Raw genomic sequence first — 20,829 nt, 5'->3', positions numbered from 1 at the left:
TTTGTATCCCCTGTAAGCACAGTTGGTTCCTGTTTAAGTCAGGTCAGAGAAGTAGAGACGAAGCGAGAGGGTCAACTCTGCTCAAAAGCTGTTTCAACAGCAAGGCTCAGTGCAACATGGTAGTGTTGCCATTGTTAATGAACATTTTAATTTATTTTATTTTATAATGTTGATAAACATGTCTCCAAGCCCAAATCTCTCACTCACTAACCTACACACAATACCCCATAATGTCAAAGTGGAATTATGTTTTTAGAAATGTTTACAAATAATTTTCAAAGGAAAACTTGAAATGTCTTCAGTCAATAAGTATTCCACCCCGTTGTTATGGAAATCTTAAATAAGTTCAGGAGTGGAAATTTGCATAACAACATAATAAGTTGCATGGACTCACTCTGTGTGCAGTAATAGTGTGTAACATAATTTTTTATGACTACCTCATCTCTTCACCCCACACATACAATTATTTGTAAGGTCCCTCAGATTCCCTAAATTTCAAACACAGATTCAACCAAAAAACTCCAGGGAGATTTTCCAATGCCTCGAAAATAAAAAGCAGACATTATTAATTACACTTTGGATGGTGTATCAATACACCCAGTCACTACAAAGATACAGGCATCCTTCCTAACTCAGTTGCCGGAGAGGAAGGAAACCACTCAGGGATTTCACCATGAGGCTAATAGTGACTTTAAAACAGTTACAGAGTTTAATGGCTGTGATAGGAGGAAATTGAGGATGGATCAGCAACATTGTAGTTACTCCACAATGCTAATCTAATTGACAGAGTGAAAAGAAACCTGAACAAAACACAAATATTCCTAAACATGCATCCTGTTTGCAACAAGGCATTGAAGTAATACTGCAAAATAATGTGGCAAAGCAGTGAACGTTTTGTCCTGAATACAAAGTCTTATGTTTGGGGCAAATCCAGTACAACACATTACTGAGTACCACTCTCTATATTTTCAAGCATAGTGGTGGCTGCATCATGTTATGGGTATGCTTGTAATCGTTAAAGACAAAAAAAAAATTGTTTCCGAATTTTTTAAAAATGGAATGGAGCTAACCACTAGCAAAATCATAGAGGAAAACCTGGCCCAGTCTGCTTTACACCAGAGACTGGGAGATGAATTCAGCTTTCAGCAGGACAATAACCTAAAACACAAGGCCAAATCTACACTGGAGTTGCTTACCAAGAAGACAGTGTATGTTCCTGAGTGGCGGCCGAGTTACAGTTCTGACTTAAATCTATTTGAAAATCTATGGCAAGATCTGAAAACGGTTGTCTAGCAATGATCAACAACAATTTTTGAATAATAGGCTAATTTTGCACAATCCAGTTGTGGAAAGCTCTTAGAGACATACCCAGAAAGACTTACAGCTGTAATCGCTGCCAAATGTGCTTTTATAAAGTATTGACGCAGGGGTGTGAATACTTATGTAAATGTAATATTACTGCATTTAATTTTCAATACATTTGCAAACATTTCTAAAAACATGTTTTCACTTTGTATTCTGGGGCATTGTGTGTAGATGGGTGAGAAAAAACAACAACATTTTAAACCTCTACGGGATCGGTGTCCCTAAATCGGCACGGTTGTTGCTTACGTGCGCTAATGTGACTAGAATGACATTGTAAGTAACAACCAACTTTCCAGGACATAGACATGTCTTATATGGGCAGAAAGCTTAAATTCGTGTTAATCTAACTGCAGTGTCCAATTTACAGTACCTATTACAGTGAAAAAATATAATTATATTGTTTGAGGAGAGTGCACAACAACAAAATACTTTTATCACGGCAACTGGTTTGATACATTTACCTCTGAAGGTAAATAATGTACTTACATTCATTAATCTTGCTCTCATTTCTCATCCTTAGGGTCCCAGATTTAAAATGTAGCATAGTTTTGTTTGATAAAATCCATTTTTATATTCCAATGTAGGAACTGGGTTCTACAGTTTGAACCCCATGCCGTTGTCATGTAGGTGCAAGTGTGACAATTTTTATCCCCATAATGCAACACTTTGGAAGGCGGTGACCAACAATGGTCACGACTTGACAAAAGTGATCCGCTCGAACACTAAACTCTTGCAACACTGGCAACACTGTCATGTAGAGCCAAGCCTTGCTGTTGGAAAACCACATTAGTGTCCGACTTGCATCTCCCCAACTTCTCTCCTCGACTTTCGCCTACATTCGGTTGCTCAGTCTCACCACTCAAATACCTGGGCCAGCTATTTCTCTTCTTCAAATCTGATTTGAAACCTAACTTAACCCTAAATTTAACCACACTAACCTTATTCCTAACCGTAATCTTGAATTAAGACCAAAAAGATACATGTTTTTTTTTCATACATTCTTATAATACAGCCAATTTTGTCTTCACTGATGGCCCATCTAGTGTGAACCCCTGATCAGTGCTGGTGGAATCGTTGCGCTATCTGATGTAGCCCATGTGTATCTATCCTAAAGCTGTGACTAAAACTTTAAAAAATACCTTAAAATATGTTTAAAGAATAAAAAATAAATGTACATTGTTTCTGTATTTAATGCCTTGAAATATCAACACGTGTAGCACTCAACCACAAACATATCAATGAACGAAGGCAGCAGGGTCGTTGCCATGTATTGAGTTTTAGTTTTAAAGTTTTAAAGCCAATTTCCTGATATTCTACACACATTTCGCCATGCCATGTTAATAGGAAATCTGAGTGAGAGTGACTAACAAAATAAGTAGGGGGCCCCCTGGAGGTAAGGGCCCCTGGGCACGTGCCCTGCATGCCTGGTCAGTTATTTGGCATGCAAGTTTAGATAGGTGGCTAGACTAACTACACTAATTTACCGATCCACAATGTTTTAACTGGCATACACTAATTGAGTGAGTGTCAGCGAGGCATAACAAGAGATAAACTGCTAATGAAAAACCAAATTGCACTTTGTCTGTTCTACTATTCTAACTCTCAACTGTAGATGAATGGCCCTGGAAGGCCGAGCTTATGTCTCTAGTCTAAAGCCTACTCTGAAATGAATTGCTGCTCTCTGAACCTGGCCCAAGGCGAGGCAACGTGCTGCCAGACCATGTGAGCTGTCCAAGGTGCTGACCTGTCAGTGTTACTAGTTGCTATGGCCATGACAAACTAATTTACCAACAAATAAACTATGGAAATAAGGGGGAAGCACGTATAGGCCTATTACGTATCGTTGAGACTGCCATTGCATGATGCTGCTAATAAGTCTGCCACGTTGTGGTTGGATAATATCTACATGTTTTCTTGAACCGGATCACTTTTCAAGCAACACTTGCTACATCCTGCTTTGAATCCGTTGCTTTGAATCCCCTGTTTGCCAGGTCATCTCACGGAGTCCCACACCCAGTCCAGGATCTTTTAATAAATGTTCAACTATACACACCTTTCTCAAATACACATTTCTGTTCAGACTGATTTAAACGGCTGTACAGTGAAAAGGAGCTGGCCAGGCGTATCGGGTGGTGAGTAGAATAGGGTAGGCCACTGTTGGTTGGTGTTTCCTTCCTGAATAAAAAACTAGTCCAACAATAAGAGAAGGGAAAAATTGTTTTTAGGAAGTCTAGCACTCTGTGCCTGTGAACCAGTTGGGGATTATTTGAAACGCAGGAGGTAAGACACTTGGATACTCCCCATTGGTCTAATATTTGCAAAAATAGGATGTGCTCATTTTGTGATCCGCTATATAGACTTCTAAATGTATTTCTATGGGATTATGTTACAGTCAGTACGCCTAATATTTAGTGTTATTGAAGGTGGAAATCCTAATTTGAGATTTGCGCGCGTAACTCCCGTAACAACCATTGACGTTATGCCGATTTACCCACGCAGGTGTCAAATTATGATTCGACCTGAAGTGTTTTATATCCTTTGTTTTAATAATGGTCAAATACTAAGGTGAAACTGCAAAAACGACAGTGGACACCAAAATTTAAACCAGAACTTCTAGTAGCCTATAGAAGCCAGAATGAGACAATAATACTTAATTCAAATCTTTCAGAAATGACCTAGCATTCGAGGCTTGTTTTAAGTTGCCTGCGACCTGTTTAAAGACTCAGGCAGCTAAAGCAAGTCTGGGACGCCAGAGACCACTCTTCAGAACACAGCGGCAGCGGCATTACTGGTGGAGAGGGAGTGGCGTGGTGGGGGTATGGAGTGATAGCCGACTCCATGAGTCAAATAGGCCTAGATTTGCATAGCAGTCACATATATAGGCCTGCTCTCAGGTCTCATATCGTTTTCTCCTGTTATCGCCCCACCGGGAAACGAATCATAACTTGAAATCCGCGCGAGTAACTGTAAAGGAATTTCCGTAAAAATATTTCATTTGAATTAATGCATAAGGATTTACGCAAAATGCCAATTATGCACGCGTAAACTAGGCATTATCAAGTTGGGACTCGACCCATAATATGTATTGTGATCGAAAATGTAATGTTTATTATGTCTGTTTAATTATTGCCATGTGTTGTGATTAGAAATCCCAAAAGGCCTACTATTGAGTTACTGTAAGCAGTGGACATCCTTTTGGAATGCAGGCATATGCAAAATATACCATTTGCTGTACATTTCGCATGTCCATGGTATGTGCCAACTAATAACGTTTTTTTTTGCCTTAAATACTGTTTGACTGTCATTGACTTTTTAATGCAATTACTCACTGAATATTTTCACAGCTAATCTCAATAATGTCATGTACCCCTGCACATGTACCCCCGCACATTGACTCTGTACCCGTGTGGGGGGGGGCAAATACATGATTTTTATACTGAGTCTTTGTATTATTATTGTTTATCATTTTTATTGTTTGTTGTTATTATTATTATTAGGCCTATTGTTGTTGTTGTTGTTATTCTAATGCTATTATACATGGAATTTGTGGATGGGGATTTGTGAGGTATAGCTTGGACAATGTCTTGGAAGGATTGCTTTTAATTAATAGTGAAATGTTCTGTCATGGCTTTACGTCAACAAACATCTTAGCCTACAAGACATGGTTTTAAATTCACAACCTCATTACAAGACGATTGTATTCAGCCTTATACCTATAAACAGAAGGTCGTGGATAAGATGTTCTTGTTTTCCCAGGTGCATTGAGGCATGTTTTTAAGGTAAATATTTTTTTCCAACATGAAATAGGCTTTTGTGTTTGCAAAGGGGTAAAGAGGCGGAAAAGAGAGAGGCTCTGAACTGGCTTCCATGTCATACACTTAAATTCTCCATAGAAACTCTGATCTTAACGCGGAAACTTTATTAAACCCTGATGGTGGATTGATAAGACCGAATTTCTCTCGGCTTCATTTTATTGTGGAGACCGGGGAGGGATGACAGAGGTAAATTGCTATTTTAATTAAAGCAATGCACCAGAGGAAATTGCTGTCTGAATATTGTCTCAGAGATGGGGTTTGTGACAGTTGCCTGGAAACTTCCATCTGTCCCACATTTATTCCAGATCACAGTTATAAGATAAAGTTTAATACAAATCTTTGCCCGAATGAAATCCAACCCTTTCTTGAACAACAGCTACAATGAAACAGAACTGCGGAGGAAACGTTATGTTTAACATGTATCTCTCAGGTTCGTGCTTTTGTACGTGAAATGATCAATATTATTGCTTTATATTCAGATGAGGGAAAATAGTATTTAGTCCTCGGGTAGTGATGCTGCTTCCAGCTAGCGTTTGCTCTGCCTTTTCAGTCTGAAACCCGTCTCCTCTTTTGTCGGAAATCGGATATCCTCTTTCCTGAACGCGTTTCCTGGCTTCAGTTGTGAAGCTTGGACGGGAGAAAGCACAAATATGAGAAAACAGAGCATTAGTTAGAGACTCGATTATAAGACAGAATCATAGCTTTTGAATGATTTTTATAATATTTTCAATCTGAACGGAAGTATTTCCACAAGGAATAAAGTTATAGCCTATAGAATTATCCAAATGTGAATTGTGTTTTAAACATATACCGTTGCAATGCATATTTATTTTAGATGAGATTTTATACTAATATTTTTTTTACTAGCACATTTATTTGTGTTAATGGCCGCTCTATTTATTTTGCAGATCCAACAGAACATCTGTTGAAAGAAAGCAAAAGTGGATCCTGGAGTCCCTCAAATACAGGGTCTCAAAAAGGTAAGAGCATTTTGAAATGTTGATTTATTGTATGCATTCCGACCCTGCATGCGTTTAGAACTGTTGTATTACATTTATATATTATTATATATTACTTTTAATATTTTAGAGTCCATAGGAGCACTATTATTGATTTGATTAGAGATCATTACTCAGCTGAAAGAAGCCCAATGAACCCCCTTTTCCCCCTTCTTCTTCATGGTTGTGTTGTTAGTCCAAAAGGCATGCGTTTTAGACAAATCGTTTTCTTTCGTGATTTTGTTTTTTCCAAGACACAGACATTGACGACATTGTTGTCCAACTGATAGCGTATCAACATGTTTATTCTATGCGTAATTGGGCCATTTCTTTTGGAAACCAAGTGACATTTGTTTTCCAGATTGCCTATCAAATAAATGCTTCTTTCCCCCCTTTTGTCTCCCTTCACAAATGTGTATAATGTGTTATTTTGAATAGGTAGTGGACAGATTCAGCTATGGCAGTTTCTCCTCGAACTCCTGTCAGACAGCGCCAACATGTCTTGCATTACCTGGGAAGGGACGAACGGAGAATTCAAGCTAATTGACCCTGATGAGGTAGCCCGGCGATGGGGCGAGCGCAAAAGCAAGCCCAACATGAACTATGACAAACTCAGCCGCGCATTGCGGTACTACTACGACAAAAACATCATGACAAAGGTCCATGGGAAGCGATATGCTTACAAGTTCGACTTTCACGGCTTGGCCCAGGTGTGTCAACCCTCAACAACAGAGCAAGCGCTTTATAAATTCCAGAGTAATTTTGCCCCTATTCCCTTTTCAGGGATTTCCAAGCTAAGCCTCGTTGGTCCAGGCGTTGGTCCGTCCGGATTCTCCTATTGGCCGGGTTCGCCACCCACTCTCTACCACAGTCACAACCTCCAACCCCCGGGACCATTTGGTGCTGTGTCCGCTTCGCACATCAACTGTGTCAACAACATCAACAACCTGAATAATATCAATAACCACTACAATTGACTACTATTATTCCACCAATGAGGCCTAAACATAATTATCGATGATTGATGTAGTTTAAAGCGTGCCTTTTTGGATTAGGCCTAATGATGATTTTTTCCTTTCGAAATGGTATCTTGTCAACCCAAGATATTGTCTGATCCTAACTGAATATGCCAAGGCGCAATTCATTAAACATTTTGTGCAATATTTCAAATGTAATAACATGCGTTTTCAGATAGGCTATGTATTTTAGACTAAACCCAGATTAAGAACTCTTTTCTTTACAATTTATTTGGTCTCTGATTCGACAGGACACTGGTGCCTACACCTCTGAAATTGCCTGGGCTTTTAGCGCCATCACGTGGCTATTAATTAAACATGTAAATACGGAATTGTTCTCAGATAGGCTTGCAGTGCACTAATTTCAAAGTAGGATTATTAGTGCCGGTCTAAAAACATTATGGAGATAAAGATTTGTCGTCGCCAATATATTACCCGATGACTCCCACTTTAAATAGCCTTGGTTATTTTAAGGTTACAATGCAGACGTGTTTATCTCAATATCAAATCATTTCTGGGTAACTATTAAGTACCTTACTGTCTTTGTTTTCAATTCAAATGGTCAAAAAGAAGAAAATAGCAATGAGCAATTTCTCAAGCAAGAATTTTGTTAGTACTGTCTGGGAGTGGACTGAGTGGGGAGGGGAAACGGAAAATTAGCTGTTATTGGCAGAGAGGTTTTGAACTCTCTTTCATTGCAGACCCTGGTTTGATTCCAGGCTGTATCACAACCGGCTGTGATTGGGAGTCCCATAGGGCGGCGCACAATTGGCCCAGAGTCGTTCGGGTTTGGCCGGGGTAGGCCGTCATTGTAAATACGAATTTGTTCTTAATAACTGGCTTGCCTAGTTAAATAAAGGTTAAATAAAAAGAAATACATTCTTGTTGGTCTATTAACTCATTTAGCGCCTGGTGATGTCACCAGGTAGGCCAATACTCCATCCCACCAAACAGGCTGACATTTCAGTTGGTCTTTTCAAACAGCTCTTACACTAAAAGGGCATTATCCTAATTTTCACAATTTAACAGTAATATTCCAACTTCATAGTGTGGAATATATATATATATATATATATATATATATATATATATATATATATATATATATATGTATATAAATATAAAACACATGAAAATCACGTTTTTGACTGCACTGGGCCTTTAAGCCTGCTTTAGACATACACAGGCAGTCTACGATACAGTGCAGGTATCTCCTTTAGTTTTGACAACAACCACGTTTATTTTTTCCTTTTATACGTTTTATTTTGACATTTTATGCATGAAAAAAAGCAATAGATTATTTAATTATAATTTTAAACCTTTTAGAAATTATTTATTTGAAATTGTAGGCTAAAAATGCCAGTTGATATCATGAATGAAATTGTGCGATGTTATTTTACATAGGCCTACATTTAATTTGGTCGAATTATCAGATAATGTATGAAAATGATTATAAATCCGTCAACCATGTTGTATAAAAGCATCATCCTCAGAATTTGCAGATCATTTTGTTCAAGTGCGCAATACATTTTTCTCTTTCAGTGTGGGTTGATGATCTGATAACGTATTGTAGATTAGGCCTACATTATTTCCAGCCACACGGGAGCGCTACGTCTCTGCATATAACAGGTGTACTGTATGCGTGATTACTTTTACATTTTTTATTTAACCTTTATTTAACTAGGCAAGTCAGTTAAAAACAAATTATTATTTACAATGATGGCCTACCAAAAGACAAAAGGCCTCCAGTGGGGACGTGGGCTGGAATAATTATATATGTATATAGGACAAAACGCACATCACAACAAGAGAGACAACACAACATCATTTTTTACATTTTATTTTATTTACCCTTTATTTAACTAGGTCAGTTAAGAACAAATTCTTATTTACAATGATGGCCAACTGCGGAACAGTGGGTTAACTGCCTTGTTCAGGGGCAGAACAACAGATTCGATCCAGCAACCTTCCGCTCTAACCACTAGGCTACCTAAGACAGACCAAAGACAGCAAGGCAGCAACACATGACAACACAGCATGCTAGCAACACAACATGACAACAACGTGGTAGCAACACAACATGGTAGCAGCACAAAACATGGGACAAACATTATTGGGCACAGACAACACCACAAAGGGCAAGAAGGTAGAGACAACAATACATCACACAAAGCAGCCACAACTGTCAGTAAGAGTGTCCATGATTGTGTCCTTGAATGAAGAGATTGAGATTGTTTGTTGCAGCTCATTCCAGTCGCTAGCTGCAGCGAATTGAAATGACGAGTGACCCAGGGATGTGTGTGCTTTGGGGAACTTTAACAGAATGTGACTGGCAGAACAGGTGTTGTATGTGGAGGATGAGGGCTGCAGTATATATCTCAGATAAAGTGGAGTGAGGCCTAAGAGGGTTTTATAAATAAGCATCAACCAGTGGGTCTTGCAACGGGTATACAAAGATGAGAAGTTTACAGAGGAGTATAGAATGCAGTGATGTGTCCTATAAGGATATTATGGGCAATTGGATTCATCTACATTTAAAAAACATGAGCCACTGTTCCATGTGCTATTCTGTTTTGATAGAGAAATGTTTTGTCCTAGTTTAAATTTGTTTTCAACTTCATTGCTGTGGATGACATCGCACACTTAGGTTAAATCCCAAATGGCACCCTAATACCTATATACAGCACTATTATTGACCAGAGCTCTATGGGTCCTGATCAAAAGTATTGCACTACATAGGGAATATGGTGTCATTTGGGACATAGGTTTACTATATAGACCCCCAGCCCACTCCAGTCTAAAAAACAACAGCCTCATTAACCAGGGGGATTGCCTCCTTTCCAAATGGTACCCTATTTCCTACATAGTCCACTACTTTTGACCTGGCCCAAGTAGTGCACTATATGGGGAATTGGATGCCATTTGGGACACACAAGTCAAAAGTAGTGAACTATGTAGGGAATAGCATACAATTTAGAACACACATAAAAGTCTACTCAGTAGGCTGAAATGAAATACAATTATTTATGTTAAAAAAAAAAAAATCCTACAAAAGAAAAAACAATATTCAAACAACAGCAAATGCTGTATTCCTAATCCCAGTTAGCCTAGATTAATATTCTACAAACACAGCAGTGAATTGATGGTATACATGCACCCATCCATGTCAGATTGCCTGTATCTGGTAAAGGATTACTTGTGGTAAGCTCTTATGTAACCTAAACCTTAACCTACATTCAGGCATGCAGTGCTGTCAGGCAAATGGGTTGAGAGCCATAGAAACAACCATTCACCACTCCCTGTCTGTGGAGCTAATTTGATGTCATAGGTAGAGAATGCCTCCTCCGTGGTTGCATATTGTGAGGAGGCTGATAAGAACACAGCAGTGTGCGTGTGACCTGCATATCAATAGAGCCACCAGGAACCCCGTCATCTATTGATGGCAGACAGGCAGGCAGGCAGGCAGCGTCCGAGACACCAGACGCATTTCAAATCCCCTGCCTCCCTTCCCTCTGTCCGCACATTGCCAGGCCAACAGAAGCAAAGACAAGATCTCAGTTTCTCTCTCTTCCTGTTCTCAGACTATAGGCAGCCCACTTTAAAATAAGTCTCCCTATCAAGGCGTATTATGAAATGCACTTTCAAAGGATGAAAAGAAGAACAGACCCCAAACATGATGGTTACTGATCTAAACTGTTTAAAACGACCAAAATATGAACGCTCAGGGCTCTAAATGAAAATGTTTCATTGGTTAAAATGGTGCCCCCAACTTAACAAAGTTATGAGTACCACATGAAATTTAGGAGCACCAAAAAAATATGATTTTTTAAATGGATTGAGATACTGCTTATGGGCCTACATGAATTTGAGCTACTTTTGAAGCACATGTTGTGCCCAAGAAACTAATAGGTAACACTGAATACATTTGTTTATTATAAATGCAAAAATGTTGATAGGAATATCTGCCATTGAAAGTCATTTGCGGAACATTAGGTTTCTTCATTGTGTAAAACACCAATTTCCCATTGAGATGCGTCACATTGGAAATTGTACACTGTCTCTTTAAAAACGTCCGGTTAGTCACTATAACGTGCAGGAGATGTGATCTCCTGAAGAAGGTATCCCTTTTCCTTTCTTTCTGTGACCTCAAATGTTTGGATATAGCCTAATGGTAAAGGTACCTGGTTGCTAGCTAGCTAGCCAATTGGGTAACATGACTGAACAAAATTTAAACAAATGGTTAACGACACACAGGTTTTTTTTAGAACGGCTCACGACATGGTTTATGAATGTAAAATGAAAATCCTTTAACCTAGTTGGTAAACAAGCAAGCTGTTTTTGATTTAGTAATGGTGCAACCATGACGTTAACAAATGTGCACTCTAGGGCACTCAGAAACAACGGTATGGAGAAGCCTTTTCATTCCAATTATTATTATCTGCAAAAAAAAAAAATCTTACTTCAGTGCTCCCAAATTATATAAAAAAATATTTAATTGCAAATGCGACCAAATTGGTTGCACTTTAGAGCCCTGTTTACACTACCGCATACAAAAAAGTGGGGGTTTATTCAATTGCCTACGAATTCTCAGAAGGCAGCCCGCCCTCTGGCCCCTTTTTCTCCGCCTCCTCTTCACGCAAATCACAGGGATCTGGGCCTGTTCCCGAGAAATTAGTATATCGTTCGCGTCGGGCTCGTCAGACAAGTTAAAGGGAAAAAAAGGATTCTGCCAGTCCGTGGTGAGTAATCGCTGTCCTGATGTCCAGAAGTTATTTTCGGTCATAACTAGCAGCAACATTATGTACAAAATAAGTTTTAAAAAACAAGTTACAAAAGACGCAAATAAACGATTTTCCAGCGCCATTTGAATAATTTTGTATTGGTACCAGTGGAGGCTGCTGATGGCTCATAATGGCTGGAACGGGGCAAATGGAATGGCATCAAACGTGTTTGATGTATTTGATACCATTCCACTTTCCCCGCTTCAGCCATTACCACGAGCCCGTCCTCCCAAAATTAGGTTCCACCAACCTCCTGTGACTGGTACTGTACATTCAGTACATTGACCTGGCTAGACCTTTGGGGCTTAGACGTTTGTATTGGAAATCCACCTAGGTGAGTTGCAACAGTATTGTGTTCTTAAGATAGACCATCTACGTTGGAGTTAATCTCCACAAGATCTGTGCTAGAAATCCAGCATCCCTCTGCTTACATAACACACAGGTGGGTGCAGGATTGTTTTCCCTGATCAGGGTTTACATGGTGTGAATGAGAAAGTACAGCAAACAAGAACAGGTACAGAACAGGATCAACACGCTAACTGAGAATATTAGGAATAATCTTCATAAGCCTGCATTTCCTTTATCCCTCCCTGCACAATCTATTTATGGGACATGGTCTCTGTCTAGTTGCTGTTGGCCAGAAATTACATTTTAACATGAATTCTTAAGTTTTGTCCCTTGCGATTTCACTAATGGTTCCACCCGGCTCAACTTAAAAGTCTCCCAAAAACTTTAGAAATGGAAAAGTTTAGAAATGGGCAGAAAGTCTATCCATTGCCTGCTCATTTCGTGCCATTGTTTTCACTGTAAAACCCGTTCAAATGATTCAGATGCTCTTCAACATTTGATTACTCTAAGTACCTCAGTACTCTGTCTGTGAGGAGGTGTTATCCCGAGGCTTGAGTCATTGTGCTGTGCCTGTTGTGTTGAAGTGATCCAGTCAGTGACTAACTCTAACTCCCAGCCAGGGTGAGGTATTATTGAGCTCAGCCACACAGCACACCTACCAGCTATCTATATATAACTGCCTCAGAGGAGAAGAGGGAGAGACAAGATGATTATTTGACTGTTAACCCAGTTCTTCATTCCTTTGAGATTTTGCAAATCAAAGTGTAGATGAAATAAAACTGCTGGCATACTGTACTGTGATGCTTAAATGTAATATACGGTATATGGTAAATGGTTATGTCATTTAAATCTCTTTTGGATGACATAAGCATTTTGAAAAGATGGGCTGCCAAAAGGCCTATGTGTGATTTTATTCTCATCAAGAAAGATGCCTCTTCCCCGTGTGTCCTCTGCTCTGCCAGTCAACTATTACGCAAACGACCAGATACTCTCTGCGATGTGCCACCATTCATTCTGGGAAGTCTCTTGGTTACGCTGTTTTAAAATGTCACCAGGAGCATCGCCACAGCATTCCCTGGATTCAACAACAGCAAATAATAGAGCTTTGACCAATCAGACACACGAGGTGGGGACGCAAGGATCCGAGCAAAGTTAAACGTGTACAATTTTATTTCATGATCACTATTCTTGGCTATGCTGTTGTTTCATTTCTGAAAGTGTTTTGTAATCATGCATTTTCAGCAGAGGGTGTTTCAGAACCCCCCCAAAAAAAATAACGTCTTCTATCTTTCTCATAAGGAACCACCATGAGCCTGTGTCGTATAAACTATCATACACAATTACATGTTCTGCCACCCACGGTGTGATCTCCCACCTCAACCCATTCCCTGTAAACTGGGCTAAAAATGGATTAAGATCCCTGCATATAGCTGCAGCTGAGTGGTGTCCTAGCTTGTCGACATGCAGCTACATGCGGGTATAATCTTGTTTGACAGATTAGGAGTGTAGTTAAAGTAAGTGAGAAAAAAAATAGCACATAATCCTTCATGTTCGCCGTTCCACTTTAGTTTCCACAAGGTTGAACTTTGCATTTAGGTCATAACTCTAATCACAATCACCACTATCAAATCAACTTCTGTTTTAAGATAAACACAACATATAACATATAAGGTAAACACAACATCAATAAACACAACATATATTCCCATTGTATGAACAGTCATAAACCATTCTAAACATGACATAAATGATTCGACTACTCATAGACATCATGCTCAAGTACAGATTATTTTGCCCTTGAACACAAAATGAAAATGTTTCAAGGTGTAAATGGCTAGTCTGAAATAATCCCACACTAGAAGGAATATTAAAAGGCGTGTAATTGAACCAATTATTGGTCAGCACAACATTGTTATTCACCACTGTCTGATGCCGTGTCAGTGTATGTAATAGAGATCAGCTTACTTTGTCTAATTACAGTGTTGATCAAACTACAGTATTGTAGCAAACGGCGGACAGGAAGGTGAGGTTGCTGGCATGAAAGGCAAACACCATAAGCATCCCACCTGTAGAGTTAACCCACCTGGTGGGAATTGCAACATGGAACATATAACGAGGACCGCTATAGTATTAACAGCTAGTCGCCGATGGGAATAACGTTGGGAATTAGGAGTTCAAATGCACTCACATAATATAGACATAACTAGAGGGACCGAAGAACACTATCAGCATATAGAAATGTCACTCCTTGATGAGAGTCACTGGCTCAAAGCCACGAGAGCATATTTCAAACGTTGCTTGATAGGTAGTTGCAGAAACGTTGGAAAGGTTCCGTTGACTTCCTCAATAGTTGGTCCAGATGATCCACTGCCTGGGATGTAGTCATCTGATTATGAATTCAAAGTAAACACATAGCACGGGATCAAATGCTTTAATTGTCAGGTCAAAGGGAATTTATGGAAGTGTAGACCGTGTGGACTTGAAATTCTCTCTCAGGCCACTTCTCTCAGAAATCAATGTTGATATTAACACATGTGAGGAGTTGGTTGATGGCGAAAACAGACGGAACCACCAAGAAATCCTTCCGCAGCACGCCAATGACATTCTGCATCATGTGTTGGGTATCCTTTACAGATAACATACAGTGCATTCGGAAAATATTCAGACCCTTTGACGTTTTCCACATTTTGTTACGTTACAGCCTTATTATAAAATTTATGAAAGTATTTTTCCCTCATCAATCCACACACAATACCCCATAACAGGTTTTTAGACATTTTTGCAAATGTATTAAAAATAAAAACTGCAGTATCACATTTACATAAGTATTCAGACCCTTTACTCAGTTCTTTCCTGAAGCACCTTTGGCAGCGATTACAGCCTCGAGTCTCCTTGGGTATGACACTACAAGTTTTGGCACAGCTGTATTTGGGGAGTTTATCCCATTCTTTTCTACAGATCCTCTCAAGCTCTGTCAGGTTCGATGGGGAGTGTTTCTGCACAGCTATTTTCAGGTCTCTCCAGAGATGTTTGATCTGATTCAAGTCCGGGCTCTGGCTGGGCCACTCAAGGACATTCAGAGACTTGTCCCGAAGCCACTCCTGTGTTGTCTTGAATGTGTGCTAAGGGTCGTTGTTCTGTTGGAAGGTGAACCCTCGCCCCAGTCTGAGGTCCTGAGCGCTCTGAAGCAGGTTTTCATCAAGGATCGCTCTGTACTTTGCTCCATTCATCTTTCTCTTGACCCTGACTGGTCTTCCAGTCCCTGTCGCTGAAAAACATCCCCACAGCATGATGCTGCCACCACCATATTTCCCCGTAGGGATGGTGCCAGGTTTCCTCCAGAAGGGACGCTTGGTATTCATGCCAATCTTGGTTTCATCAGACCAGATAATCTTGTTTCTCATGGTCTGAGAGTCCTTTAGGTGCCTTTTGGCACACTCCAAAAGGGCTGTCATTTGCCTTTTACTAAAAAGTGGCTTCCGTCTGGTCACTCTACCAAAAAGGCCTGATTGGTGGAGTGCTGCAAAGATGGTTGTCCTTCTGGAAGATTCTCCCATCTGGAACTGTGTCAGTCAGAGTGACCATCAGGTTCTTGCTCACCTCCCTAGCCAAGGCACTTCTCCCCCGATTGCTCAGTTTGGCAGGGCAGCCAGCTTTAGGAAGAGTCTTGGTGGTTCCAAACTTCTTCCATTTAAGAATGATGGAGGCCATTGTGTTCTTGGGGACCTTCAGTGCTGCAGAAAGTTTTTGGTACCCTTCCCCAGATCTGTGCCTCAACACAATTCCTTCGACCTCATGGCTTGGTTTTTGCTCTGACATGCACTGTCAGTTGTGGGACCTTATATAGACAGGGGTGTGCCTTTCCAAATCATGTCCAATCAATTGGATTTACCACAGGTGGACTCCAATCAAGTTGTAGAAACATCTCAAGGATGATCAATGGAAACAGGATGTACATGAGCTCAATTTCGAGACTCATTGCAACTGGTCTGATGTCAGTAAGGTATTTCTGTTTTTTATATGTAGTACATTTGCAAACATTTAAAATATATATATTTAATGCATTTTAGAATAAGGCTGTAACTTAACAAAATGTGGAAAAAGTAAATGCACTGTATCTCAGTATGATAGATAAAGAAGCTTTGAGAAACATAATGTGCTTCATGTGGCCTATATCTGCCCACAGCAAAGCTGTCATGTAAGACAACCCACTGGGCACACACTTGTTGAACCAACGTTGTTTCCACGTCATTTCAATAAAATGATGCTGAACCAAAGTAGAATATATGTTGAATTGATGTCTGTGCAAAGTGGGTACAGTATATGAGTCATCTCATACTCAGACACTGTGAATGAGTGTCCTTATTGATTCTACAGTATGGCTCTGTCTGCATTGTTGCTGTTCAGCCCACGCTTGCTTGATGTAATGTGGCCAATAGTCATTCAGTAATCCACTGGTTACCATAGAGACAAGGAGGAGAGGAACGCACCAGCCAGCCATCAGACCTGGCTTGCGTCTCAAATGGCACCCTATTCCCTATATAGTGCACTACTTTTGATCAGGGCCTTGGTCGAAGGTATAGGTTCACATAAATTCAATGAAAACCCACACTAACACACAGTTATATTAACAGTGTTGCACTTCTCATGTAGCCTACTTTTGGCCAGTTAGTTGCCTAACCACGATCAAGCAACATTAGACTAAACATTCAAATCCTGTTGCTGCAGGATCATTTTTCTGTAACAGTGTAGGTCAAATTAAGGTCCTACATCTGTAGTACAACTATATAGGGAAAAGTTTGCCATTTGGGATGCAGCCCTGGGTTATAAACTCCAAGTAGAACGCTACTGCTTCCTGTTTCATGTGAGCCACACAGTCTCATGAAGATTCACTCCGACATTTCAAAGAAAAAGTGGGTCAGGAAAGATTGTTCTAAAAGCAAAATTGAAATAAAATATTAAATGAAAATGGATCTTTTCCTGACCCAAATTGATTTCCAAAATTAAATAGGAATTGTTAACTGGGTGTCGAATAGCCCAAAATGTCCGTATCAGTGTTTCACCCTCTTGAAATGCGTAAAATCATTTGATTAGTGTAAGACTATTTCACCAAACCCTAATGTTATGATACCGTAGTAGCCTGTGTGTTGCGTTTGTGTTAAGCATGTGTTACAGGTTGCCTAATACAGTACAAAGTGGATAACAAGGATGCAAATAGCCAACTGCTAAAGGCTTAGGACGTGAATGTGGATGAGAGGCCTTTCAGGTCATCACTGCCTCAGCAAGAGTTCTCCTTTCAGCACTAGGGCCAGCACTCTCTCTCACGCTCAGATAAACAGACAGCAAAATGTACTTCTCAAGTTCTTTAATTCCACAGCAATAACATACACTAGTGAACTGTCAATACTTGTCCATCGTCACATTGTTTACATTACATTGTTTGTTTGAGAACAGCTCTCCAGAAATGAGTGCTATACCAGAGTTGTTCCTGATTGCTCTGAGCAAATAAAATCACATTGTGCAAGTGAAAGCCATGTATGATTAAAAAAAACATATGCAAATGAGCCACAGTAACAGATCAGCTAACTGTGAACACGGTGGCTCATCAGATGAAAAGTCCATCTTCTGAACCAATCAGTAGGGGTAACAGTCCAGTTCCTTCAAGCACTAGCATCTGACCTTGACACTAAATAATGTAAATGCTTTACTGTTAGTGAATGCTGCACTAGTTTAAATAAAACACAATTACATGATATTGCCAGGGCCTTCTCTCAGGCTCCAATGTTTCAATGCAGAGCACTGAGCCACAGAGAAACAGTAGATTGAAGAGATGCACCTAAAAATGCTGAAAACAACCACCAGCTTTGACCAGTATCTATTGCACCATTACAAGTTCACAAATAGGGTAAATTACATTAATAAACCATTATAACTTTTTTTGTGTCACTTCAACAAGTACATCAACAAAATGGCAACAATTATTTTAATGAAAATATACTTTTTTTTAAATGGAAACAATCTGCTATAATAGTTAAAATAAATATGATGTAAACCACAGTGTTTAATATTGTGATAATTGGCACAAATTATGCTAAATAATCCCTTTCCTTGTGCATTCCCGTCTATGTCCTAAGTGCTAGCATAGGTTTACGATGCGTAAAGGCTACGCCAGTACCTTGGATAGCTCCACCTCTCGACGCATAACATACTGCTATTATTTTGCCCACAACAAAACTCCATAAGTGAACATCAAGGCAATTATAAAAGTCGTCCATATTACCCACACATTTATGCATTTGCAGATTTTCCATTGATCCACGGAGTCCCTGTAACTATCCTACAGTATTCGCAGAAGGGTACAAAAAGGAGATTGTATTCTAAATATAGGCCAACATGCATATACTGAGCCATGGTTACGCAATACAATTAGTTTTAAACTGTTGAATATTACATTCAAACCACTATGTCAGGGGTTTTGTGAAACATACATCGGAGCCCTCATTTGATTTAACGGTCCAAGTCTTTGTCCCTCGACTCGCCTTCATCTTTTAGCTCTTGAAACACCTCCGTGAAAAAGTGCGGGTCTGCATTTAACTGCAACATTTTGGCACTCGTGTTATTGATGATGCTCATAGAACAATCCCAGAAATGATCCTCATTTTCCATAATCATGAATGGTTTCAGAGGGTATGATATCTCGCAACCCATGTACGAATAGGATAGATAGAGACAGAGCAGGAAGATACCGTGGAGTTCAGATGCGCTGTCGATATCATCGGGTATCGATTCCTTACAGAGCAGGTAGACGAAGACTAAGTTAGCAGGTGTAATGAATCCCTGGTCCTGCCAGCCTTGGAGGAGAAGGGTTCGGTCGACATTTCGGAACCATAGGATGACCTCATTGTAGGTGAGATTGACTTTACAGCATCTCCTGCACACAAATTCGCCAAGACAGCGCAACAGCTCCCCGGTCGATGCCTGGATAATCACACGCCTCGGCGAGAGGTCTACTTTACTAGGTTGCTGTTGGACAGGCGAAAGCGTCACATTCTCAGAGGGAACCTGGGGCTGGTTAGGTTCAAGGCTCTGGGTAGGAACCACAGGCACAGCAAGTGGTGCTTTCTTACCATCCGTACTCGATTGCTGGGATTTTTTGTTATTTTCATTATTTTGCTGGTCTACGTGGCTGTTGTTCACCTGTGCGGCGTTCGGGTTGACTTTCTTACAACTATTTTTCTTGGTCGATGTGGTAAACAGTTTCTTCAATGTGAGAACTGGGACAAGCATGGAATTGTTCTTTACGCCACCCGTTTTGATTGCGTGGTCACCCTCTTTTCTGTCATCCAGAATAGCCTCCTTCTTCGATGTTGGAGATATGGAGAGCACCGTTCCCATTCTTGCAGCGTAGGCTACGGCCTGGAGAGACGGGGTTCCTCGTTTGCGGACGGCGTTCCTTGCTTGCGGAGAAGTCGTTCTAGACGACGGCGGTCAAGTCAGAGCAGCAAATTTAAATCCATTGACTATGCATGGGTCCATTGCGTTGACAGATGGAAATAGTTTCTCATAGGAATTGAGTGGATATTAATGAGTGAAATTCCAGGAGGCAATGGTCGACTCTCACACGACACTCCCTCTGCAGCGCACTACCCCACGAGCAGTCAGCTGTATACAGACAGACCTTCACACCCGGGGAATGTTCGGAGAGAGTCAAAAGCAGCAGGGATAATTCCTTAAACGAGGATTAGTTGTTCAAGTCTGAAGAATTAGCCAACCCCAAATCAGGGCTCTAAATGAACGTTTTTAATTGGCTGCACCGGTGCTCCCAATTAAAAAAATTGGAACGCCACATGAAATTTAGAAGCGACAGAAAATACATGTTTTATTTTGTTATTGATTGAGATACTATATTGGGTCTATATGAATTCTAGCTACTTTTGAAGCACATGTTATGCTCTAGAAACTGACATGTAGCCCAACACAGTAAATACATCAATGTATTATAAAAGCTACAATGCTAATACGAATACCTGTCATTTTGCAAAGTCATTTGTGTAATATTAGGTTTCTACGTTGTGTAAAATCACAATTTTTCTCTAAACATCAGGCCTGTGTTGACGACGTGCAAGAGATCTGTCATTCATTTATTGCCATGATCATTGATCTCCCGAAGAAGCTATGCCTTTTCCTTTCTTTTTGTGACCCCAAATGTTTAGCTGTATTGGTAAAGTAACCAGGTCGTTAGCAAACTAGAAAATGAGGTAACATTATTGAACAAAGTTGTAAACAAATGGTCAACTACGCGGGAGTAGTTTTACAACTGCCCCATTACATGGTTTATGAATGAAAAATGCTGTCCAGGCGATCCACTACAGGTATATATAATTGTTGTGGTGGTAATGTGTGTCAAATTTTTGACCTGGTTGGAGTAGAAGCAAATCGGTCGCACTTTAGAGCCCTGCCCCCAAATACACAGGAAGACTGTCAGCTGGTTAGACCAATGAGATAA

At 40.1% G+C, this 20,829-nt stretch overlaps 2 protein-coding genes across 3 annotated transcripts; one reads left to right on the top strand and one right to left on the bottom strand.

The window, feature by feature from the left end:
- The first annotated feature begins 3,385 nt into the window (after positions 1-3,385).
- On the top strand, positions 3,386-7,727 carry LOC112235555 (protein FEV-like). 2 transcript variants are annotated; one of them, XM_024404009.1, is made up of 3 exons: positions 3,386-3,497; positions 6,089-6,160; positions 6,617-7,727. In XM_024404009.1, the coding sequence occupies exons 1-3, from the start codon at positions 3,401-3,403 to the stop codon at positions 7,153-7,155; spliced, it is 708 nt and encodes a 235-aa protein (XP_024259777.1). In that variant the 5' UTR covers positions 3,386-3,400; the 3' UTR covers positions 7,156-7,727. The 2 variants fall into 2 exon arrangements, with proteins under 2 accessions (XP_024259777.1, XP_024257899.1); XM_024402131.2 differs by lacking the exon at positions 3,386-3,497 and adding an exon at positions 5,155-5,610.
- A 9,932-nt stretch (positions 7,728-17,659) lies between these two features.
- Positions 17,660-20,093, bottom strand: LOC112235543 (cyclin-dependent kinase 5 activator 1-like). The gene has a single exon (XM_024404000.2). It carries the CDS (start codon positions 19,716-19,718, stop codon positions 18,831-18,833), a length of 888 nt encoding a protein of 295 aa, XP_024259768.1. The 5' UTR covers positions 19,719-20,093; the 3' UTR covers positions 17,660-18,830.
- Positions 20,094-20,829: the final 736 nt, after the last annotated feature.

This window comes from Oncorhynchus tshawytscha, linkage group LG03, assembly GCF_018296145.1.
Source record: "Oncorhynchus tshawytscha isolate Ot180627B linkage group LG03, Otsh_v2.0, whole genome shotgun sequence".
NCBI classification, from domain to species: domain Eukaryota; kingdom Metazoa; phylum Chordata; class Actinopteri; order Salmoniformes; family Salmonidae; genus Oncorhynchus; species Oncorhynchus tshawytscha.
This window is presented reverse-complemented; position numbering and strand designations above follow the sequence as displayed.